This window comes from Grampus griseus (genome assembly GCF_964374135.1).
Source record: "Grampus griseus genome assembly, chromosome: 5".
Taxonomy (NCBI): domain Eukaryota; kingdom Metazoa; phylum Chordata; class Mammalia; order Artiodactyla; family Delphinidae; genus Grampus; species Grampus griseus.
Window position 1 is genome coordinate 72,014,552 of NC_138998.1, and position 26,706 is coordinate 72,041,257.

At 39.2% G+C, this 26,706-nt stretch overlaps 1 protein-coding gene across 1 annotated transcript; it reads left to right on the forward strand.

Annotated features, from left to right (window-relative positions):
• Positions 1 to 20,363: 20,363 nt before the first annotated feature.
• SMCO1 (single-pass membrane protein with coiled-coil domains 1) lies at positions 20,364 to 26,146 on the forward strand. The gene is made up of 3 exons (XM_082655112.1): positions 20,364 to 20,525; positions 22,807 to 22,956; positions 24,967 to 26,146. Exons 1-3 carry the CDS (start codon positions 20,476 to 20,478, stop codon positions 25,409 to 25,411), a joined length of 645 nt encoding a protein of 214 aa, XP_082511238.1. The 5' UTR covers positions 20,364 to 20,475; the 3' UTR covers positions 25,412 to 26,146.
• Positions 26,147 to 26,706: the final 560 nt, after the last annotated feature.

A 26,706-nucleotide genomic window follows, 5' to 3' on the forward strand; every position in this document is an offset into this window, starting at 1 on the left:
CTACCGTATGATCCAGCAGTGCATTCCTGGGCCTTTATCCAAGAAAAATGTAAATATGTGTTCACATGAAAACCTGTACACAAATGTTTATAGTGACTTTATTTGTGATAGCCCCAAACTGGAATCAGCTGAGATTCCTTTAACAGGTAAATGGTTAAACAAGCTGAGATATATTCACACCAGGGAATACTACTCAGAATAAAAAAGAACAAACTTGATACATGAAGCAACCTGGATGTTCATATAGATTTTCAAATTTATTGTCAAGAATTTGTTTATAATATCCTCTTCACTTTTTGATATTTGTTTACATGTATAGTGATGTTCCCTCCTTCAATCCTGTTACTTGCCTATCTGGCTTCTCTCTTATTAGTCTTGTCAGGAGATTTTCAATATTAATAGCCTTTTCAAAGGACCAAAATTTGCCTTTGATAATTCTATTAATTTGTTTTCTATCACTATTTCATTAGTTCCTACTCCAGTCTTTATTATTTCCTTCATTCTACTATCTTTAGGTTTAACTTGCTTTTTCTAACATCTTGAGATGGATACTCAGAACTCACTGATTTTTTTTCTAAGCATAGCGTTAGCTGCATCCTTCCAGTTTCGTGTGCTGCACTTTCATTATTGTTCCAATACAACATTTTAAATTTCCATTGTGATTTCTTCTTTGAGATATGGATTATTTAGAAACATAGTAAAATATTAACACTTTTTCCTCTGATATTGGGAACAAGAGAAGAGAAGGATATCTCCTTCATTATTTCTATTTGATGTCCTCTGGGAGGTCCTAGATAGTACGAGGCAAGAAAAAGAAATAAAAGGCATAAGAATTAGAAAGTAAGAAGTAAAACTGTCATTCACAGACAACATGATTGTGTATCCAGAAAATCAAAAGAATCTACAGATGAATTACTAAAATTAAAAATAAATTGAGGTTGCTGAATAAAAAGATAAATTTACAAAAATTGCTGATATTCCTATATAACAGCAACAATAGGGGAAAAATTTTAAATATTATTTACAACAGTATCAAAAAACATCAAATACTTAGTAATAAATCTAATGAAAGTCATGCAAAAACCTATAGAGAAAACTGCAAGACATGATTGAGAAAAAGAAAATTTAAAAGAAGTCTTTCTCATATTCATGAATTAGAAGACTAAATATTATAAAGATGTCAGTGTAATCCTAATTAACATCCCAGCTAGCACTACTATAAAAATTAGTTTGTTGTAAATTTTATATGAAAATGCAAATGGTTCAGAATAGCCCAGATAATCTTGAAGAACAGAGGTGGAAGCCTCACTATATGATACTAAGGGTTATTATATAAAGCTACAATAACTAAGACTGTGGTATGGGCACAAGAATAGATAAATAGATAAATGGGACAGAATAGAGGACAGAAATAGATGCTTACAAATATGGAAACTTGACTGATGACAAAGGTGCACTGCAGAGCAATGAGAAAAGGGCAGTCTTTGTGATAAATGGGATTCGGTCAGTTGTATACCTACATGATGAAGAAATGAATCTTGATCCCTTCTTCAGACTTATCAAAAAAACTATTTCTAGGTGTGTTGCAGATCTAAATGTGATAATGTAATAAAGCTTCTAAAGAGAAAAAGAACATTTTCATTACCTTGGGAGAAGGAAAGATTTCATATATTAGATGAAATGAAAACACTGATAAATTGGACTACATTAAAATTAAGAACTTCTGTTCATCAAAACATCATTAAGAGGGTAAAAAGGCAAGATACAGAGTGGAATAAGATATGTGCAATGTGTATAACTGACAAAGGACTCAAATCCAGAGTGAGTAAATAACTCAATCAATTAACTGATCAATCAATAAGAGAAAAAAGTCAGATAATCCAACAGAAAAATGGGCAAAAGACATGAATAGGCCAACAGATATCCAAAAGAGCAATAATCATATGAAAAGGTGATCAATTTTATTGGAAACTAGAAATTACAAACTAAAACACACCCACCAGAATGGCTAACATTTTAAAAACTGACAATATAAGGTGTTGATGAAGTGTGGAACAACTGACACTCTCATCCTCTGCACATGAGAATAAAAACTGGTACAACCATTTTGCAAAACTAATCGGCAGTATGTGTAAACTTGAGTATCAGCACAGCCTATGACCCAGCAATTCCATTTCTAGATATATACCCAACAGGAATTCTATACCAAAAGACATGTACAAGAATGTTCATAGCAGTATTATCTATAATAGCTCCCAAATGGAAACTACTCAAATGTCTAACAACAATAGAATATATAAGTAAATTGTGTGATATATTCATACAATGGAATACCGTCCAGAAGTAAAAGAAAACTATTTCACTCACCAGCAAAGATGAATCTTACATAATGCTAAGCAAAAGGAACCACTCAAAAAATTATACACATATCTAGCCACACTAGTTACTAGAGTAACTAGTACCAGACGAAACCTCCTGTCATAAGCAATTAGACAACTGTACAATATGTATGAAATAACTGTCTTCAGTCATTGGACCATAGGCAGCCCAAGACAGTGATTTCTGTGAGAAAGGAAGAAGTGGAGTAAGCCCTACAATTTCCCTAGCTTTCTGCCTGGTGGCATTTACCAAATATCAGCATAGGAATGGGGGTTCCAAGTAAAGCATGACAGACTTGCTGAGCTCAGGAGAAAAGAGTCAGAGCTTGTAGAGACTGAGGCAGCTAAAACTTGTGGAGCAGACTACCAGAGAGATGGGAGCATATATATGCAAAGGAGATCCAGAAATCTGCACAGGAGTTCCCTTGTGTCTTTGGCCAAATAGAAAGCCAAGCAAAGAAACCTGTAGGGGAGAATCTTTCCTTGCCTCTTCCTAGCTTCTGGTGGGTTTCCATCAATCCTTGGTGTTCCTCGGCTTGTAGCTGTAGGACTACTATCTGCCTTTGTCCTCACACAGCAGCCTGCCTTTGTGTGTCTGTGTCTCTTCTATTCTTCTTATAAAGACACTTGCTATGGTCTGAATGTGTTCTCCCAAAATTCATATGTTGAAACATAACCCCAAAGATATTAGGAGGTAGGGACTTTGGAATGTGCTTAAGTCATGAGGATGGAGGCCCCATGAATGGGATTAGTAAGTTTTATATTAGTGAGCTTTATAAAAGAGACTCCAGAGAGATCCCTAGCCCCTTCCACCGTGTGAGGACACAGCAAATAGATGCTAGCTAGGAAACAGAAAGTGGGTCCTCATCAGAAGGCAACCATGCTGGTACCTTGGTCTTATACTTCCCAGCCTCCAGAAGAGCGAGAAATAAGTGTCTGTTGTTTATAAGCTACCCAGTCTGTGGTATTTTGTTGTAGCAGCCTGTAGGGACTAAGACAACACTAATCGTATTGGATTAACCGCCCACCTTACTCCAGTCTGATCTTCTTTGTTTGCAAATATCTTTTTATTTCACCTTCATGTTGAAAGATATTATTACCAATTGTGGGTTGGTAGTTTTTTTACCCCTTGTTTTTATTTGGTTTCATCAGTTTCAAGATGATAGTTCAATTTCCCCTGGCTTGTATGGTTTCTGATGAGAACTCATCAGTAATGTTTACCTTGGTTTCTCTGTATTTAATGCATCATTTATTCCTTGGTGTTTTTTTTTTAAATAAATAAATTTATTTATTTATTATTTATTTTTGGCTGTGTTGGGTCTTCATTGCTGTGCGTGGGCTTTCTCTAGTTGCGGTGAGCAGGGGCTACTCTTTGTTGCGGTGCACAAGCTTCTCACTGTGGTGGCTTCTCTTGCTGCAGAGCATGGGCTCTAGGCGCTCAGGCTTCAGTAGTTGTGGCACACGGGCTCAGTAGTTGTGGCACACGGGTTTAGTTGCTCCACGGCATGTGGGATCTTCCCAGACCTCAAACCAGTGTCCCCTGCATTGGCAGGCGGATTCTTAACCACTGCGCCACCAGGGAAGTCCCTCTTTGGTGCTTTTATGATGTTCCCTTCTCACTGTTTTTCAACAATTTGATTTTGTTGTGCTTTGGTATGGCTGGGTGTTTTTTCAGCATTATTGGCAAATAAAATTGTAAGATATTTAAAGTGTACAACATGATGATTTGATATAGGTATACATTGTGAAAGGATTCTCCCATCCAGTTAATTATCACAACCATCACCTCTCTCTTTCCCTTTCTCTCTTTCTTTCTCTCTCCCTCTCTCTTTTTTTTTTTTTTTTTTTTTTTTTTTTTTTTTTTTTTGCGGTACTCGGGTCTCTCACTGCTGTGGCCTCTCCCGTTGTGGAGCACAGGCTCCGGAGCGCAGGCCCAGCCGCTCCGCGGCATGCGGGATCCTCCCGGACCGGGGCACAAACCCGTGTCCCATGCATCGGCAGGCAGACTCCCAACCACTGCACCACCAGGGAAGTCCTCTCTCTCTCTTTATTGGTGTGAATATTTAAGTTCTACTCTCTTAGCAAATTTTACTTATACAATACAGTGTAATCAACTGTAGTCACATTGGTATGCTTTTCCTTACGTATATTCTGCTTGGACTTCTTTGAACTTCTTGGAATTTAATGTGTCATCAAATTTGGAAATATTTCTGACATCAGCTGTTTTTTGCTGCTTCCCTCTCTTGCTGGAACTCCAACACACATATGTCAGAACGCTTGATATTGTCTCACAGATTACTGAGGCTCTGTTAATTACTTTTCAGCCTTACTCCTCTGTGCTTCAGTTTAAAGAGTTTCCATTGCCCTGTCTTCAGATTCATTGCTCTTTTCATCTCCAGGGCCTAATTTACCCAGTAAATTTTTAATTTCAGTTGTTGCGTATTTCAGCTCTAGAATTTCCATTTGGTTCATGTATTAGTCTACTGGGGTTGCCATAACAGAATACCACAGACTGGATGGCTTAAACAGCAGAAAATTATTTGTCACATTTCTGGAGGCTATCCAGTAACAAGGTGTTGGTATATTTGGTTTCTCCTGGGACCTCTCTCCTTTGCTTGCAGATGGCTGCCTTCTCGCTGTGTCCTCACATGGCCTTTTCTCTTGCTCATGTACCTCCTTGGTGAATCTTCTTCTTCCTGTAATGACAGTAGTCATATTGGATTAGGGCTCTATCCATATGACCTCATATAATCTTCATTACCTCTTTAAAGTTCCTATTTCCAAATGACATTGGGGGTTAAGGCTTCAACATATGAATTTGGAGTGGGGGTGGGGGACACAATTCAGTCCGTAACACCACATAATGGAATATTATTTGGCAATAAAAAGGAATGAAATAAAGATCCATGCTATAATATGGATGACCCTTGGAAACATTATGCGAAGTCAATAAAACCAGTCACAAAAGACGACATACTGTATGATTCCATTTATATGAAATGTCCAGAATAAGCAAATCTATAAGCAGGGGGAGGAGGGATTAGGAAGGAATGGGGAATGACTGCTGAAAGGTATAGGGTTCCTTTTTGTGGTGATGTAAATGTTCAAAAATTGCTGTGGTAATGGTTGTACAACTCTGTGAATATGCTAAAAACTCTTGACTTGTACATTTAAAATGAGTCACTTGTATGATATATGAATTATATCTCAGTAAAGCTGTTATAAATATATACTGTATGATTCCATTTGTTAAAATTTCAAAAATAAGCAAAATTAATGTATAATGAGATAGTGGTTATCTTTTAGGAGGAGAGGGAAAGCAGTAATTGGGAGGGGCCACAAAGGCCATGACAAATCTGGCATATTAGCAATATTCTATTTTTTAAATTTGGGTTAAGTTTACATGAATGTGTTCATTTTGCAATAAATCATTAAAAGGAAAAACACCATTTCCCCTCTATACACAATACTTCTGACACCAGATGTGTGGGGTTTTCCACACCAAACAATTCTCCAGTTCTTGGCATACACCTGCTGGATGTCCTACAATTTAACTCAGTTCTAAAACTAATTGCCCGGAGTTGGCACAGACCCACAGGTTAAGGGCTCAGTCACCCAAGATTGCCCCACTTCAGGCACCAATCAGAAGTCCCAAACTGTCACTTGTACCTCTGAATGACTGGCTATAAATCCAGGGTTCCTGCGACCCCCTCCTCAAGTTTGATGGTTTGGTAGAATGGCTCACAGAACCCAGGAACACAGCTTACTTACTATTACCAATTGATTACAAAGCATATATTAAAGAATACAAATGAATAGCCAGTTGAAAAGATACATAGGATGAGGTTCAGAAGGGTCCCAAGCATAGGAGATTTTGTCCCTGTAGAGTTGGGGGTGCACCACCCTACTGGCATATGGATGTGTTCTTGCTCACCAAACTGGAAGCTCTCCAAACCCCTTTGGTTAGGATTTTTATGGAGGCTTCATTACAACAGGTATAATGGATTAAGTCACTGGCATTAGTGGTTAAGTTAACCTTTAGCCACTATTCCTTCCCCAGAGGTTAAGGAGTAGAGCTGAAAATTCCAACCGTCTAATCACGTGGTTGATTCTCCTGGCAACCAGCCCCACATCTTTAGGGGCTTTCTAAAAATTGGCTCATGGGTGGAATAGGGAGGGTGGGGGGGGGGAGATGCAAGAGGGAGGAGATATGGGGATATATGTATAGGTATAGCTGATTCACTTTGTTATACAGCAGAAACTAACACACCATTTTAAAGCAATTATACTCAAATAAAGATGTTTAAAAAAATGAATAAAAATTCCTGGTAAAAAAATAAATAAAAAATTAAAAATAGACCCATCACCAATCCCTCCCATCAGGAAACTTGCACAAGCCTCTTAGATAGCCTCATCCACCAGAGGGCAGACAGCAGAAGCAAGAACTACAATCCTGTAGCCTGTGGAACAAAAACCACATTCACAGAAAGACAAACAAGATGAAAAGGCAGAGGGCTATGTACCATATGAACAAACAAGATAAAACCTCAGAAAAACAACTAAATGAAGTGGAGATAGGCAACCTTCCAGAAAAAGAATTCAGAATAATGATACTGAAGATGATCCAGGACCTTGGAAAAAGAATAGAGGCAAAGATAGAAAAGATGCAAGAAATGTTTAACAAAGAGCTAGAAGAATTAAAGAACAAACAAACAGAGATGAACAATACAATAACTGAAATGAAAAATACACTAGAAGGAATCAATAGCAGAATAGCTGAGGCAGAAGAACAGATAAGTGACCTGGAAGATAAAATGCTGGAATTCACTACTGCTGAACAGAATAAAGAAAAAAGAGTGAAAAGAAATGAAGACAGCCTAAGAGACCTCTGGGACAACATTAAACACAACAACATTCGCATCATAGGGGTCCCAGAAGGAGAAGAGAGAGAGAAAGGACCTGAGAAAATATTTGAAGAGATTATAGACGAAAAATTCCCTAACATGGGAAAGGAAATAGCCACCCATGTCGAGGAACTGCAGAGAGTCCCATACAGGATAAACCCAAGGAGAAACACATAGAGACACATAATAATCAAATTGGCAAAAATTAAACACAAAGAAAAATTATTGAAAGCAGCAAGGGAAAAATGACAAATAACATACAAGGGAACTCCCATAAGGTTAACAGCTGATTTCTCAGCAGAAACTCTACAAGCCAGAAGGGAGTGGCATGACATATTTAAAGTGATGAAAGGGAAAAACCTACAACCAAGATGACTCTACCCTGCAAGGACCTCATTCAGATTTGATGGAGAAATCAAAAGCTTTACAGACAAGCAAAAGCTAAGAGAATTCAGCACCACCAAACCACCTCTACAACAAATGCTAAAGGAACTTCTCTAAGTAGGAAATACAAAAGAAAAGGACTTACAAAAACAAACCCAAAGCAATTAAGAAAATGGTCATAGGAACATATATATCAATAATTACCTTAAACGTGAATGGATTAAATGCTCCAACCAAAAGACACAGGCTTGCTGAATGGATACAAAAACAAGACTCATATATATGCTGTCTACAAGAGACCCATTTCAGACCTAGGGACACATACAGACTGAAAGTGAGGGTATGGAAAAAGATATTCCATGCAAATGGGAATCAAAAGAAAGCTGGGGTAGCAATACTCATATCAGATAAAATAGACTTTAAAATAAAGAATGTTACAAGAGACAAGGAAGGACACTACATAATGATCAAGGGAACAATCCAAGAAGAAGATATAACAATTGTAAATATTTATGCACCCAACATAGGAGCATCTCAATACATAAGGCAACTGCTAACAGCTATAAAAGAGGAAATAGACAGTAACATAATAATAGTGGGGGACTTTAACACTTCACTTACACCAATGGACAGATCATCCAAAATGAAAATAAATAAGGAAACACAAGCTTTAAATGACACAATAGACCAGATAGATTTAATTGATATTTATAGGACATTCCATCCAAAAACAGGAGATTACACTTTCTTCTCAAGTGGGGATGGAACATTCTCCAGGATAGATCACATCTTGGGTCACAAATCAAGCCGCAGTAAATTTAAGAAAATTGAAATCAAATCAAACATCTTTTCTGACCACAATGCTCTGAGATTAGAAATGAAGTACAGGGAAAAAAATGTAAAAAAGACAAACACATGGGGGCTAAACGATACGTTACTAAATAACCAAGAGATCACTGAAGAAATCAAAGAGGAAATCAGAAAATACCTAGAGACAAATGACACTGAAAACACAACAATCCAAAAACTATGGGATGCAGCAAAAGCAGTTCTAAGAGGGAAGTTTATAGCTATACAAGCCTACCTCAAGAAATAAGAAAAATCTCAAATAAAATATCTAACCTTACAACTAAAGGAACCAGAGAAAGAAGAACAAACAAAACCCAAAGTTAGCAGAAGGAAAGAAATCATAAAATCAGAGGAGAAATAAATGAAATAGAAACAAAGAAAACAATAACAAAGATCAATAAAACTAAAAGCTGGTTCTTTGAGAAGATAAACAAAATTGATAAACCATTACCCAGACTCATCAATAAAAAGAGGGAGAGGACTCAAATCAATACAATTAAAAATGAAAAAGGAGAAGTTACAACAGACACTGCAGAAATACAAAGCATCCTAACATTACTACAAGCAACTCTATGCCAATAAAATGGACAACCTAGAAGAAATGGACAAATTCTTCTAAAGGTATTACCTTCCAAGACTGAACCAGGAAGAAATAGAAAATATGAACAGACCATTCACAAGTAATGAAATTGAAACTGTGATTAAAAATCTTCCAACAAACAAAAGTCCAGGACTGGATGGCTTCACAGGTGAATTCTATCAAACATTTAGAGAAGAGCTAACACCCATCCTTCTCAAACTCTTACAAAAAACTGTGGAGGCAGGAACACTCCCAAACTCATTCTATGAGGCGACCATCACCCAGACAAAGATACTACATCACCAGACAAAGATACTACAAAAAAAGAAAATTACAGACCAATATCAACATGAATACAGATGCAAAAATCCTCAACAAAATACTAGCAAACAGAATCCAACAACACATTAAAAGGATCATACACCATGATCAAGTAGGATTTATCCCAGGGATGCAAGGATTCTTCACTATACTCAAATCAATCCATGTGATACACTGTATTAACAAATTGAAGAATAAAAACCATATGATCATCTCAATAGATGCAGAAAAAGCTTTTGACAAAATTCAACACCTATTTATGATAAAAACTCTCCAGAAAGTGGGCATAGAGGGAACCTATCTCAACATAAGAAAGGCCATATACGACAAACCCACAGCAAACATCATTCTCAATGGTGAAAAACTGAAAGCATTTCCTCTAAGATCAGGAACAAGACAAGGATGTCCACTCTCACCACTATTATTCAACATAGTTTTGGAAGTCCTAGCCACGGCAATCAGAGAAGAAAAAGAAATAAAAGGAATACAAATTGGAAAAGAAGTAAAACTGTCACTGTTTGCAGATGACATGTTACTATACATAGAGAATCCTAAAGATGCCACCAGAAAACTACTAGAGCTAATCAATGAATTTGGTAAAGTTGCAAGATACAAAATTAATGCACAGAAATCTCTTGCATTCCTATATACTAATGATGAAAACTCTGAAAGAGAAATTAAGGAATCACTCACATTTACCACTGCAACAAAAAGAATACCTAGGAATAAACTTACCTAGGGAGACAAAAGACCTATATGCAGAAAAGTATAAGACACTGATGAAAGAAATTAAAGATGATACCAACAGATGGAGAGATATACCATGTTCTTGGATTGGAAGAATCAATATTGTGAAAATGACTATACTACCCAAAGCAATCTACAGATTCAGTGCAATCCCTATGAAATTACCAATGGCATTTTTTACAGAACTAGAACAAAAAAATCTTAAAATTTGTATTGTGACACAAAAGACCCTGAATAGCCAAAGCAGTCTTGAGGGAAAAAAACGGAGCTGGAGGAATCAGACTCTCTGACTTCAGACTATACTACAAAGCTACAGTAATCAAAACAATATGGTACTGGCACAAAAACGGAAATACAGGTCAATGGAACAAGATAGCCCAGAGATAAACCTATGCACCTATGGTCAGCTAATCTATGACAAAGGAGGCAAGGATATACAATGGAGAAAAGAGAGTCTCTTCAGGAAATGGTGCTGGGAACACTGGACAGCTACATGTAAAAGAATGAAATCAGAATACTCCCTAACACCATACACAAAAATAGACTCAAAATGGATTAGAGACCTAAACTTAAGACCGGACACTATAAAACTCTTAGAGGAAAACATAAGAAGAACACTCTTTGACATAAATCCCAGCAAGATCTTTTTTGATCCACCTCCTAGAGTAATGGAAATAAAAACAAAAATAAACAAATGGGACTTAATGAAACTTAGAAGGTTTTGCAAAGCAAAGGAAACTACAAAAAAGACAAAAAGTCAACCCTCAGAATGGGAGAAAATATTTGCAAACGAATCAATGGACAAAGGATTAATCTCCAAAATGTATAAACAGTTCAAGGAGCTCAATATTAAAAAAACAAACAACCCAATCCAAAAATGGGCAGAGGACCTAAATAGACATTTCTCCAAAGAAGACATACAGATGGCCAAGCGGCACATGAAAAGCTGCTCAACATCACTAATTATTAGAGAAATGCAAATCAAAACTACAGTGAGGTATCACACACCAGTTAGAATGGGCATCATCAGCAAATCTACACACAATAAATGCTGGAGAGGGTGTGGAGAAAAGGGAATCCTCTTGCACTGTTGGTGGGAATGTAAATTGATACAGCCACTATGGAGAACATCATGGAGGTTCCTTAAAAAACTAAAAGTAGAATTACTATATGATCCAGCAATTCCACTACTGGGCATATACCCAGAGAAAACCATAATTCAAAAAGACACGTGCACCGCAATGTTCACTGCAGCACTGTTTACGATAGCCAAGACATGGAAGCAACCTAAATGCCCATCAACAGAGAAATGGATATAGAAGATGTGGTACATATACACAATGGAATATTACTCAGCCATAAAAAGGAACGAAATTGGGTCATTTGTAGAGACGTGGATGGATCTAGAGACTGTCATACAGAGTGAAGTAAGTCAGAAAGAGAAAAATATCATGTATTAACGCATATATGTGGAACCTAGAAAAATGGTACAGATGAACCGGTTTGCAGGGCAGAAATAGAGACACAGATGTAGAGAACAAACATATGGACACCAAGGGGGGAAAGTGGCGGGGCGGTGGTGGTGGTGGTGTGATGAATTGGGCGATTGGGATTGACATGTATATACTGATGTGTATAAAACTGATGACTAATAAGAACTTGCTGTATAAAAAAATAAAACAAAAAAATAGAAACATTGTACATATTGTCAGGGAAATGTGATCTAATGGATTAAAGGATACCAAATTTTATTGCTTTGAATTTGCAAAAAAAAAAAGAAATTAAAAATAAATAAAAAATAAAAATTGCCTCACTAACATAAACTCAGGTGTTTTGAAAGTGGCTTGTTATGAATAACAAAGGACACTCCTTTCACCTTTATCACTCTGTAGGTATTTCAGCAACTGGGGATAAAACCAAATATTATAATAAAAGATGCTTCTTTCACCTGTTTTAGGATCCAGGGAGAAAAAACAATTATAAGAAGAGATGTTCCTATTACTCTTATCACTTAGGAAGTGATAAAGAGTTTTAGAAGCTCTGTGCCAAGAACTAGGACAAAGAGCAAATATGTATTTCTTATTATATCAAAATATCACAGTCATCAAGCTTGTTGATTTTAAAAATAAAAGAGTCAGTTATTTTACCAGCAAAAATTGGTTTAATTGGGAATAGCAGAGAGTTGCAATTCAGGACAAATAAGCCACAGCAAAAACCATAGGGAAGTCCAACAAACAAAGCAGAGGAACGTTATTTTATAGAGAAAATGGAGGAAGTTGCAAAAGGTTGTTTTGAATGAAAGCACACTGAAGAACAGTGAGGGTTCAGGGTGATGACACTTTCTCATTGGCTGAGTTGCTGGGGTAGTCGAATTCTTGTAGGATACTCAATACACACCTCTTCCTGTTGGGGCCTGTAACTGGTGATTTTTTCCTGTTGATGATTCTTCTGTTGGGATCTGTAGTTGACTTTGAGTGGTACTGCATGAGAGCTTCCACTTCTAGACTCTTGATGCCATTTTTAGTGAGGTTTCCCTTTATTAATTTTCACAGGTTTACAATATAGAGCTTTCTGTGTGCATGTTACACTTAGATTTTTTTAAATATAAATTTATTTATTTTTGCCTGTGTTGGGTCTTTTTTCTGCGCGCGGACTTTCTTTAGTTGCGGCGAGTGGGGGCTACCCTTTGTTGCGGTGTGCAGGCTTCTCATTGTGGTGGCTTCTCTTGCTGTGGAGCACAGGCTCTAGGCACGTGGGCTTCAGTAGTTGTGGCACGTGACCTCAGTAGTTGTGGCGAGCGGGCTCTAGAGTGCAGGCTCAGTAGTTGTGGTGCACAGCCTTAGTTGCTCTGCAGCATGTGGGATCTTCCCAGACCAGGGCTCGAACCCATGTCCCCTGCATTGGCAGGCGGATTGTTAACCACTGTGCCACCAGGGAAGCCCCCCACACTTTGATGTTTTTAAAACCCTTATTAATTTAAAAAAATTCAGGGGTACTTCCCTGGCAGTCCAGTGGTTAAGACTCCACACTTCCACTGCAGGGGGCACAGGTTTGATCCCTGGTCGGGAAGCTAAGATCCCACATGCCATGTGGCGTGGCCAAAAAAAAAAATCAGTAGATTTGAAGTAGCTAAACCATTTTTGTTTTTCACCAGTTCATTAATGGAAGTTTCCGTAAGAACCCCACTGTCTATGAACATGCCTATCACACAGACACAGTGGGGATCAATAGCCAATCTAGCTAGTAGGGTCTGCTAAGATTCTTTGAGATTAATGCTTGAACAAGAAATGTCAAACAGATATAGGGGTGTAGTCTTAATTTGGTTTACCCCAGAGTAGGACCTGAGATGAGAATTGCATGTAGTTTGTGAGATGATTCTGTCACCTAACTCAGGTTCAGCCACTTATCACTCAAGAATCCAATACTGAGAGACAAGTGTTGGGTAAAAGGAAAGATAGCTTTACTGAGGAAGCTTGCAATCCTGGTGAAGAGGTGGACTCATGTCCCAAAGAACAAACTCCTGACTCCCCAGGTTTTACTCAGAAATTATATTGGAAAAGAAGGGGATACATCCTGAGGAGAGGGTTGTGGGTTACGTGATCAGCTCATGGACATTCTTCCCATTGGTTGGTGGTGAGGTACTCAGGAGTCAACAGCATCAACCTTCTGGTTCCGACTAGTCTGGAGTCTATGTGCTTGTAGGCGGGATATAATTAACTTCTTCTAACTGGCAAGCGTTTCAGTATCTGCAAAATAGCTCAAAGAATATGGCTTAGAATATTATCTATAGTCCTTGAGGAGGAACTAAAGGTCCTTGACTTTGTTTAGTGGCTAAACTATTATTATCTTGTCTTACTTGACTGTTTTCCTTTGTCTCCGCATTTTCTCACTTCTCTGATTAAATTTATTCATTGGAACTCAGGGAAGGCCTAGGAGGCTAAAGTTTTTCTACAGATAATAGGCAGGCAGAGGAGATGTGTGTGTGTAGGGGTTCTGTCCCAGAAAGGCCCCATAGCGTCCTGCTCAGTTACAATTTCAGGAAGCACCCACAGTACAGAAGTAGGAAAGTGAGACAGAGAAGGGAAGATAGCCAACACAGAGTACAGGTTCCCTCTGTGGGTAGTTGAGGCTCAATCCCTCTAAAGTCCTTTTGATGATGGCCCCCATTTTAAAATACAGAAATGGGGGATGAGAGATATTAAGTAATCTGCACAAGCTCACGGAGTTAAGAAGTGGTAGAACAAGAATTTGTACCAATCTGATCAGAGACCAATGACAGTTTAGCCTGAAGGATACCAAGCCAGGTTTTAGAAACTGGAATCTAGAAATGAGGGAAAAGGAAACCAATGCAAGCAGGTTGCAAGCAAATGGAGTGATCGCCTGGAACTGGCACTGTGTCTGAATTTTGCTTTTATATGATGACTGGGTCAGGTGAAAGGTTGAGTCTGGTGATGGAGCTAATAAAATGTATGGAATTCTCTTTCAAGAATATGAGCTCAGACATTCTCAATGAATCCTTTTGTAGTCTTTATAAATTCATAAGTTAAAGAACCCCTTCCTCTGATGTACTGGTGTAGGTAAGTATCTGGACTGAATGCATTTTCCTGAAGTTTGCACTGTGAGCAATCTAAAAAAGTGGGAAAAACCAGGTTGGCAGCCCCCCTGACAAAGTATCATTTTAACAAGCCCTATTTCCATCCACATGTGCTACTCTTACAAGAACTCTTAGGGCAAGGTGGCCATTAGTAAACTTACTGTTGGTAACTTCATCTCTGGCAAAAACTCCTGGATCTTTTCCCTGGGTCAGAAATAGCATTACTCTCTTAGCGTCTGTACTTTGAGTTCAGCACTCAAAGGTAGTACTCAAAGTATTCAATTGTTAGTACTTGATTCAGCTCTAGGATGAACAACAAAAACCTGCTGCTGCTTTAGAAGCTTGTTTCTCAGATGCTTGTTTTAGCAGACCAAAGTACTATTTAGTTCTTGGCACTGCTGTTTAGGTCTTGAGTTCCTCGTTCTTTCAAAGATCTGTACCCTGCAACAGAAAGCAGGCAGAAATCTAGGTTGCAGCTTTGCTATGAAAAAGGTTTGTGGAAGAAAATATTTTTAAAATATACAACTGATAAAGTACCATTATTCAAAATATACAAAGAGCTCCTAAAACTCAACAATAAGAAAACAACCTGATTTTTAAAAGGGCAAAACACTTGAACAGAGATTTCACAGAAGAAGATACACAGATGGCAAGTAAGCATATGAAAGATATTCGACATCATTTGTCATTAGGGAATTACAAATTAAAATAATTAGATAACACTACACACTTATTAGAGTGGCCAAAATCTAAAACAATGACAACACCAAATGCTGGCAAGAATGCAGAGTAAAAAGAACTCTAACTCCATTGCTGGTAGAAATACAAAATAGTACAGCCACTTTGGAAGACACTTACAAACTAAACATACTCTTACCATGCAATCCAGCAATCGAGATCCTTGGTATTTACTCAATAAATTGAAAACTTATGTCCACACAAAAACCTACACATGTGTATTTATAGCAGCTTTATTCATAGTTGCCAAAACTTAGAAGCATTCAAGATTCCTTCAGTAGGTGAATGGATAAAGAAACTGTGGTACATTCAGGCAATGGAATATTATTCAGTGCTAAAAAGAAATGAGCTAACAGGACTCCCCTGGCAGTGCAGTGGTTAAGAATCCGCCTGCCAATACGGGGGACATGGGTTCGAGCCCAGGTCTGGGAAGATCCCACATGCCGCGGAGCAACAAAGCCTGCGAGCCGCAACTACTGAAGCCCGTGCACCTAGAGCCTGTGCTCTGCAACAAGAAAAGCCACCGCAATGAGAAGCCCGCGCACCACAACGAAGAGTAGCCCCCGCCTGCCACAACTAGAGAAAGCCCACATGCAGCAACGAAGATCCAACACAGCCAAAAATAAATAAATATTTTTAAAAAAAATTTTTTTAAAAAAGGAAAAGAAATGAGCTATCAAGCCATGAAAAGACTTGGAGGAAAATTAAATGCATATCACTAAGTAAAAGAAGCCAATCTGAAAAGGCTACATACTGTGTGATTCTGACCATATGACATTCTGGGAAAAGCAAAACTAGGGAGATAGTGAAAAGATCAGTGGCTGCCAGAGATTTGTGGGGAGGGAGAGATGAATAGGCAGAGCACACAGTGCAACTATTCTGTATGATATTACAATGGTGGATACAGATTACTATGCATTTGTGAAAACCTATAGACTGGACAACACCTAGAGTGAACCCTAACGTAAACTAGAGACTTTGGATAATAAGGATGTGAAAATGTAGGTTCATCACTTGTAACAGATGTACCGCTGTGGTACATGGATGTCTACTGTGGGGGAGGGTGAGTCTGTGTGAGGGGAGGGATATATAAAAACTCTCTGTACTTTCTGCTCTTTTGCCTGGGAACCTAAAACTGCTCTAAAAAATAAAGTTCATTAGTTAAAAAAAAAAGTTTGGAAAGCAAAATGACAGGGGATAAGGAAGGTCCAGAAGGTGAACCTGGCAGAAGAGAAGAGGAAATTCAAAGATTGGGCAGACAACAGGCCAAATAGCAGAGAGGCAATCAAGGATGGAATGATCAGCAGGTTCTGTTTAGGTCTGTACAGACAAGAGGTCGTCAGTGCAAGTAGGGACAAGGGAACAAGTATTGGATCTGGATGGGCAGGCAGTATCCTAAAGGAAGCAGCACTGGTGGGTGGAATTGGCAGGCTCTGATCCCAGAGCCAAACCATTTGCTCTTTACCCTGTTCTAAACATTATTCCAGAGGCTGGGGGCTGGTCCCCCAATGGCTCATGCTGAGTGCGCTGAGGACAGAGATGCCAGGTTACGTGAGAGTTTCCACCATTGTTTCCTTCCTTCTCTGTTTTATTTCCTTGTCAAGGTACTGGCCACAGGTCTACCCATAAGAAAACTAATGTTAGCTCCAGAGAAATGAAGGGCTTCTGAAGAAACCCCAGCAAAGAAGAACTTGATGTATAAAGTCTTGTGCACGGAATTCCCTGGCTGTCCAGTGGTTACGACTCTCTGCTTCCACTGCAGGGGGCCCGGGTTTGATCCCTGGTGGGGGAACTAAGATCCCACATGCCGCACAGTGTGGCAAAAAAAAAAAAAGTCTCCTTCACTTTGCTGAACTCCTTAAGGACAGAGCCCCAACTATAAAAGGCTTAATCAATAAGGCAAAATTGTTATTCCTCATAAGCACATTAGCAATGAAAGAGTTCTAGGGGAGGTTAATTCAGTGACAGCTTCTTTCTTCCTTTTTTTAAACTTTACCCTTTTTCCAATCTCTTTCTATTCCCCACCCTCCACCCCCCGGTCCCTGGCAACCACTTTTCTACTCTCTGTTTCTATGAATTTAACTTTATATTTAGAGTCCGCATATAAGTGGTACCATGCAGTATCTGTCCTTCTCTGTCTGACTTATTTCACCTAGCATAATGCCCTCTAGGTCCATCCATGTTGTTGCAAACATCAGAATTTTCTTCTTTCTTGGACACTTAGCTTGTTTCCATATCTTGGCTATTGTGAATAATGCTGCAGTGAACATGGGAGTGCAGGTCTCTCGTCGATACCCGGTATTCATTTCCTTCAGATATACATATATACCCAGAAGTGGGATTGCTGGATCAGAGTAGTAGTTCTATTTTTAATTTTTGAGGAACTTCCATACTATTTTCCATTGGGACAGGTTCTTTTCCTCTCTCTGCTCTGCTGCCCTGGCTTACTCCCTGAGGCTGGTTCCCTCCACGGCCGTAATAGGCTGGATGCTGCAGTCCCTGGCATCATATGAAGGAAAATCCAACAATATTGAGGGATGAAGAGAACATTTTCTCCCATGTGTTTCTTTTTATCATCAGAAAAACTCTTCTCCCAGTCACAAGAAGGCACAATTCCCCTTATGTGAGGAGTTAGAATAGCCAAATTCACAGAGACAGAAAGTGGAATGGTGGTTTCAGGGGCTGAGGAGAGGGGAGAATGTGAAGTTGGTATTTAATAGGTACAGACTTTCAGCTGGGGAAGATGAAAAAGTTCTGGAGATGGAAATGGTGGTAATGTTTGGACAACAGTGTGTATGTTCTTAATGTCACAGAACTGTACACTTAAAATGGTCAAAAATGGTAACATTTTTAAATTGAGATATAATTGCCATATAACATTGTATTAGTTTCAGGTATACAACGTAATGATTCTATATACGTATGCAGTACATGATGATCACCATTGTAAGTGTAGTTAATGTCCATCACCACACACAGTTACAATTTTTTTTCCTGTGATGAAAACTTTTAAAATCAAGTCTCTTAGCAACTTTCAAATATACAATACAGTGTTATTAAATATAGTCACCATGCTGTACATTACATACCCAGGACTTATTTATTGTAACTAGAAGTCTGTACTTTTTGACTACCTTCACCCATTTCACCCACCCCCCCCAACCAAAAATGGTAAATTTTATGTTATGTATATTTTATCACAAGTTTAAAAAAATGTTTTCTCAGAAGCCCCACAGTAAATCTCCTCTCACATTTCATAGGGCAGAATTCTGCCACCTGCCCATTCCTAAACCAATGATAATGGCAACAATAATAAAATTACTGTGATTGGTTTGGTCTAATCAAGATTCACCACCCTTGTGACTAAGGGGGTGGGTAGACCCAGAGTCCCCTGAAGTACACAGCTGCCCAATGCTCGAACAATATTTGGATTTAGATTCTGTTAATGAGGAAAAAATAGCGGGGGTGGGGAGGTATTGGGGAGGATGGCCACTGGGTAGGATACAAAGACCCTAGCAAGGTTTTCCCACTGAGGCAAGGAAGGACTTGATTCCTTCAGGACACCCAAACTTTTCTGAAAATTCATGTGAGACTTACTGACTCCAACCCCCAGGAGGCCTTGGGGACTCATACTGTCTCTCAGGTCTGTCCCTTTCCCTTTTCACTCCAAGGACAGACATTGTAATCTCATCACTTCACATCTGACTGTGATACCAGTCTCCTGAGGGACATCTCTGCCTCTGGTTTCATTCCCATTTGGATCCATCTTAAACACTAGAATAACTTACAGAACCAACACCTCACATACGTCCAAACTGCTTACCAGGCTGGCTAGAACCCTTTTGCAATCCTCGTTTTCAGTCTCCCTACTAGTATGCTTCTTAGGGCAAGGATTTTGCCTTACTCATTTTATTCCTAATACCTGGAATAGTGCTGATCATTCATTCATAGGTTTTGCCCATTCAATTTATATTTATGGTGTTCAGCAAATATTGAATAAGTAAATAAATTATTCAATGAATGAATAAATCCATGACCTGACTTTTACCAGTTTGTGTCGTTTTTCTTTTTCTCACATGAATCTTTTGTTGAGAGAACGTCAACAAAATACTCACTCATTGTTCCCTGACCACATCATGTACTTGCCAACCACCCCTGTGAATTTACCCACACAGTTTCTCCAGTTTGTAATGTTCTTCTCTCTCTTCTCTGATAATCAGAGACCTACATTTCCTTTAAGGCCAAGACCAAATCCCACCTTCAATGTGAGTGCTTCTCAGTTATCCAAGGCTTCAGTGACCTACTCTCTCATCATCTATGATTTTTACAGTCTGTATCTACTCAGCACACATTTTATATATATTTTCTTTTAAGTATATATTATCTTTTAAGTATCTCCCCAGTTAGTATTTAAACCCCTTGAATTCAGGAATCCTGTTTTATGTCTGTTTTTATTTCCAATACCTAATCTAATACTACAATAAATATAAGTTTCTAAGGATGGTCGGATTTTTTTGCATTGATATAATACATCATAAAAAGTCTGGGGCTTCTTTAAACCTAATTGAGATTATAAGTGAAAAATTAAGCTCTTAAAATTAGAGAGTAATATTTCCATTAAATTTAATCCTAGTATATGTATACATTGTGTACCCGTATATCCATTTACCGGAATATACACAGAGCCACAATTACATCTGGCTGTTGTACTAGGTTGATGACCTATGGTCACTTTTCAAAGGCAAATATTATAGTGTATCCCAGGACACCTGTGTTCATAGGATCAGCCCTTTGAAACTATATTTGGATGTACAAGCTATTAAAAGCTTCTTGTACTGAGTGACCTTTCAGGCAGAATTTAGATCGAATACTCACACTGCTGCTGCCTGTTGCTGAGTGGAAGAGAGCAGAAAACCCTGGATTCAAACCTCTATTGGGTTTTTGTTTTGCTTGTTTTCTTTTTCATTTTGCCTTAAGAAGATGAACAATGAAACCACAACCCTGATATCCTTAAAGGAGGCAATGAAAAGGTTGCTAATGGCTACAGGGAGGGAGCAAGCATGGGTCTGCTTTTCTGGGAAGATGAGTAAGAGAAGAATGAAGAATAAAAATAAGCAAAGAACTACGGACATGCTAATTAGAATTCTTTCTCTGTTAACGTGTTCAGGTTCAAAAAATGTCAATTAATAATAAAGAAAAATCTACTTCCAGATGCTATAATTCCATTCAATTAATGCATGTGCTATATAACAGGTTTGCAAAAATAAGTAACATGTGGTTTCTGCCCTCAAGGAGCTCACAGCCTTAGGAATAACAGAAGTATTCAAAAATGCTTACAATTTAATGTGACTGACATTATAATGGTGATGTTCCTAAAGGGCTATGAGAACATGAAGACAGGAATGAATTTTGCCTTTGACACTAGGAAAGGGAACCCTTCATAGAGGGACATTTAGGCTGGATCTGAAAGTGTGAGTAGGAGTTTACAAGAAATAAAAATACGGTAAGGAATTCTAGGCTGAGGAAACAGTACGTGGAAGCATAGAAGCTTGGAATCGCATACGGTATTCTGTCAGCAGCTAGATGTCTCATATGACTGGTGACTAGGATGTGTGAGAGAACTGGTAGAAGATGGGGGCGAAGGGCAAAGAGCCTGTTTCCTGCTGAGGAAATCCAACTTGGCTCCAGCAATATCACTGGGCAAGTCGGCAGCATAAAACGTATATAATAGTCAAATTATAAAATCAGAATTGTGTTTTAGAAGAATATCTCTGGAGAATGGATTGGACGTGAAAAGGAGGAATCAAGTTAGACTACTGTAATCCTAGGTCCAAGTGAAAGATGGCGATTAACTGGCTTACTGGAGATAGAGAGGACGGGATAGATTAGAGACACGCTGATGGAGAGAAAGGGAAAAAATGGTGAGTTATTCTGAGATTTCTAGTTCGAGGAATTGGGTAGATGGTGATGCCATTAACTGAGCTGGAGAATTGTAGTAGAAACGCAGATTTGCAGACATGTTGTTTAGGATTTATGTGGAATGATCGGGAATGCCTTTTGGTGAAAAGATTCCAAAGAAATGCTCCAATTGTAAACCTTTGTACTGAATGACAAGCTAGAGTTTACCTCTAGGGTTCAAGCTGGAGATGACCTAAAAGCAATATCTTCTTAAAGGTCTAAAAGTTAATACAGAGACTTTGCCAGATATCATAGTTTTGACTTGCAGACAGAGATTACTGGCATATTAGGTCATGCAGGCCTATACTACAAAAATGCACATTTCGTACAGAGCCTTATCTATATGTAAACAGAATCCAAAGCAATGAGAAAATTCCATTGCCGAAATTTCTGAAGATGGGGTGCGAGAGGAGGGAGGAGGGACTTAGTAGATTCAGCTTAAGACAGTTGAATTTGACATCACCATCCAGGTGGAGATGTGCAAAACATAGTTGAATATACAGGTCTAGAGCTTAGGAGAGGGGTCGTACCTGAAGCTAAATTAGCCTTGGGAGAAAATAAAGACCAAGAAGAGAAAATGGTCAAGGATAGAACCCTAGGCAACCACAACAGTATTCGGGTGACTGGGGACATAGAAACTCGGGGAACTGGCTGTGTGCGTATCATTTCCTTCGTGAAAGACAATGTGGGTGGCTTCAGGCAAGTGAGTTGTGTGGTTCAATTCTTTGTGGTTCAGTTAGACATAATTTTGGTGCCACAGCGCCCTCTAACGATCAGGGCTGTTCAGAGCTACTCAGATCCCCCTTTTGCTGTTACACTGCTTAGCATTTCACTAACATCAAAAATGTCAATCATAGGAGACACGTTGTATTACTTCTGTGTAAGGCCTCTTATAGGTATCGGGGGACAGGCATAAAGATGTCCAAGAAATAGTCTCTGATCCTCTCCCTCCAAGAGCTTACAACTTAGATCATTAAAAAGTAACTCTTTGAGACTCAATTTCTTTATCCGTAAATAGTAAAAATGACTGCTTTACTTCTAATGGTTGTTGTGAGAATCAAATTAAAGCTTGTATAAAATATTTTTTAACGTATAAAGTATGGTACGAAGACAAGACATGGCATGTAATTGAGGTAATTAGACAATTCACATGTTTGGCAATATAAGGAATGCCAGAACTAGGATGATGACTAGAGAGAACAGCAAATGGGAACAACTGTTCATAATCTTAAAATGTAAATAGCTACTCAAATTTGATAGTGGTTATAAACAATGTATTATAGCCTTATATTAAGACAGAACCTTAGTTTTGTGCCCTGACCTAAATTAACCCTTGATTCTTTTATCCTATAGAGTAGGCCACAAACTCCAAGCATTGGAAGCACAGTTTAAAGAACTGGACTTCACCAAGGATAATCTGACACAGAAATTTGAACATCATAGCAAGACTCTGGCAAACCAAGCTGCCCAAGATGAGCTGTGGACAGCAGTTCTGTCATTCAAGTGAGTATCCAATCAGAAATCAGTGGAATTTTGTGGTTTTGTGAGAGCTTGCTGTGGTCATTCTAAAATTGGGTTTCTTTTTTTTTTTAATAAATTTATTTATTTATTTTTGGCTGTGCTGGGTCTTCGTTGCTGCATATGGGCTTTCTCTAGTTGCAGCAAGCAGGGGCTTCTCTGGTTGTGGAGCATGGGCTCTAGGCACGCAGGCTTCAGTAGTGGCAGCACATGGGCTCCGTAGCTGTGGCTCACAGGCTCTAGAGCGCAGGCTCAGTAGTTGTGGCGCACAGGCTTGGTTGCTCCGCAGCATGTAGGATCTTCCTGGACCAGGGCTCGAACTCGTGCCCCCTGCATTGGCAGGCAGACTCTTAACCACTGTGCCACCAGGGAAGTCCCTAAAATTGGGTTTCTTAATATGGTTCCAACAATGGATTGTGAAGAAGTTACATTTTCTTAAGCTCATTCATTCAAAAGAGATTAATTTGAGCACCTGTTTACTTGCCAGAACTGTGGTACACATCTCAGAGTCCCTTGCTTGCCAAAGTCTTACTAACATAGAGATGGATAATATAACTCCTCTGCCATGGAGAAACTTACAGTATGAGTGGCCTGAGATCTAAGCTATCCAGTTTAGAGCAAGCCCTATTTCTTTTTTTTTTTAATTCTTTTAATAGTGTGTATCTGTTAATCCCAAACTCCTAATTTCTCTCTCTCCCCTTCCCCTCTGGTAACCGTAAAATTGTTTTCTATGTCTGTGAATCTGTTTTGTAAATAAGTTCATTTGTATAATTTTTTTAGATTCCACATATAAGTGATATCATGTGGCATTTGTCTTTGTCTGACTTAATTATGATAATCTCTAGGGCCATCCATGTTGCTGCAAGTGTCATTATTTTGTTCTTTTTTATGTCTGAGTAACATTTCTCTGTATATATGTATCACATCTTCTCTATCCATTCATTGGTCGATGGACGCTTAGGTCGCTTCGATGTCTTGGCTATTGTAAATAACTACTATGAACACTGGCAGGCCCTATTTCTAAAGTAAGCATTTTCTAAACTGCAACAGATGGTTCTTACCTGAAAACTGGGTTCAACTCTTGGTGGGCATTGAACCAAAAGACAACCAAGCCAAAGACCGGGACAAGAAAGGATGTATTACTTGCAGCAAGTAAGGAAAACACCAGGGATCTTCCCCAAAGCAGCGTCTTCCCAAACAACAGAACTGGGGAAGTTTTAAGCTAAGGGTACATGCATAATCATGAAGGGGCTAGAATAGAGGAGAACTCAGCAGCGAATTGGGGCAAAGGTTGACAGAGTCCAAGCTTTAGTTGACTGAAGTCATAAGGGTCAGAAAAGGTCAACATCATTATTCCATCTTCCACTGGGTGGGGACCTCAGTTCCTGCAGAACTCAAAAGATATGTATCAGATTGTTACATATATCCCTTGAGGAGGAACTAGGACTCTTATCACTAAACTACTTTTTCTTGACAGCTTTTCCTTTGTCCCTGCATTCCCTCACTTACCATTAAGATCATGAATTACTGAGACCTGTTCAAGGTCAAGCACTGTGGCCAGGCTTAGATCACAAAATGGCTTAGGTCAAAAATGGCTTCTCTTGGGCTTCCCTGGTGGAGCAGTGGTTGAGAGTCCGCCTGCCGATGCAGGGGCATGGGTTCGTGCCCCAGTCCGGGAGGATCCCACATGCCGCGGAGCGGCTGGGCCTGTGAGCCGTGGCCACTGGGCCTGCACGTCCGGACCCTGTGCTCTGCAGCGGGAGAGGCCACAACAGTGAGAGGCCCACATATCACAAAACAAACAAACAAACAAAAAATGGCTTCTGTTATGTCAAGAGAGCCATGCCTGGTTCTCTTTCTCTGGGGACCTCCTACCGTATCTGCTTACAGTTCTCCTAGTAGGTTTATACTTCTTTGAATTATCCTAAGAAAATTCATTTTATGTTTGTATGTAAAGAGTTCTAATGCTTAAGAAGGTCTCCACATTTTTTGTAGGTTCACTCCAATGGAATTGAATATTTTATACAGCTACGTCATTGAAGTACTCATCCGCTTGCACACTCGTGTGCTTGAGAAGCTGCCAGATCTGGTGAGAGGTCTTCCCACCTTAGCCTCCATCCTTAGACGAAAAGTCAAGAACAAGCGCATTAGAGTTGTATGGGAGTCTGTTCTGGAGGAGCATGGGATGCAAGAAGAAGATATCACAGCACTGTGCACCTTCTTTGTAGCACATGGTAACAAGGCAGAACACTACATTGCTAAAGTAAGGCAAATGTATATAAAAGATGTCAATTTCATGATCACTAATATGGTAAAGAACCAGGCTCTGCAGGATGGTTTGCTAAAGGCTGTTCAGGTCATTGAGAAGGGAAAAGCAGTGAGGGCCCCTGAAGAGCAAAAGTCATCCCTAGAAGAGTTGATACCATCAGCCAAAAGCTAACCTGTTACCCTAGACCCAGAGATTACGCTTCTAGTAATTTATCTTGCAAATGGGAAAAAATACATACATGCAACTTATTACAGGGTTATTTTTATAGCAAAAGTGAGGAGAGTGTTAAATTATGATATACTGATACAGTGGATACTTTCTGTGTAGCAATACAAGAGAATGAAGAAGCTCTTCATGTAATCGTATAGTAATATGCAGTTATCACCAAGATGTGTTGTTTTAAAATATTCATTTCCAGGGCTTCCCTGGTGGCGCAGTGGTTGAGAGTCCACCTGCCGATGCAGGGGACACGGGTTCGTGCCCCGGTCCAGGAAGATCCCACATGCCGCGGAGCGGCTGGGCCCGTGAGCCACGGCCGCTGAGCCTGCGCGTCCTGAGCCTGTGCTCCGCAACGGGAGAGGCCACAACAGTGAGAGGCCTGCGTACCGCAAAAAAAAATAAAATAAAAAAAATAAAATAAAATATTCATTTCCAATATATATTGCTAAATGGAAAAAATGGGCAAAAACAAACATATAGGCTACTATATCTATAAACTTCATAAACTTCTTCTGGAGAAATACATTAAAAAGTGGTAACATTGGTTTTCTTAGGGAAGAAAACTGAGAAGCTAGGGATCAAATGTAGGAGGAAGTCATTTCAATGTTAATCTATTTGTACTTTTTGAATTTTGAACCATGTGAATGTATGTACTAAAAGCAATAAATAAATAAAACATCTAATATATTTTGTATGTTGATGTGCATTTTCTCTCTAGTACAGTTCCATAGTTACTTGTACTAGAAAGGGAATTCTCACACACTGACCATATATTTATAATTTTAAAAAAATTTATTTATTTGGCTGTGCCAAGTCTCAGTTGTGGCACGTGGGACCTTCGTTGCCACGTGTGGGATCTTTAGTTGCGGCATGCGAACTCTTAGTTGCGGCATGTGGGATCTAGTTCCCTGACCAGGGATCAAACTCATGCCCCCTGCACTGGGAGCGTGGAGTCTTAGCCACTGGACCACCAGGCAAGTCCTATTTATAATTTTTTTTCTTTTTTTTTTTTTTGCGATATGCGGGCCTCTCACTGCTGTGGCCTCTCCCGTTGCGGAGCACAGGCTCCAGACGCACAGGCTCAGCGGCCATGGCTCATGGGCCCAGCCGCTCCACAGCATGTGGGATCTTCCCAGACCGGGGCACGAACCCGTGTCCCCTGCATCGGCAGGTGAACTCTCAACCACTGCGCCACCAGGGAAGCCCTATAATAGTTTTTGAATAAATGCCATGCACTAGGTAGTGTG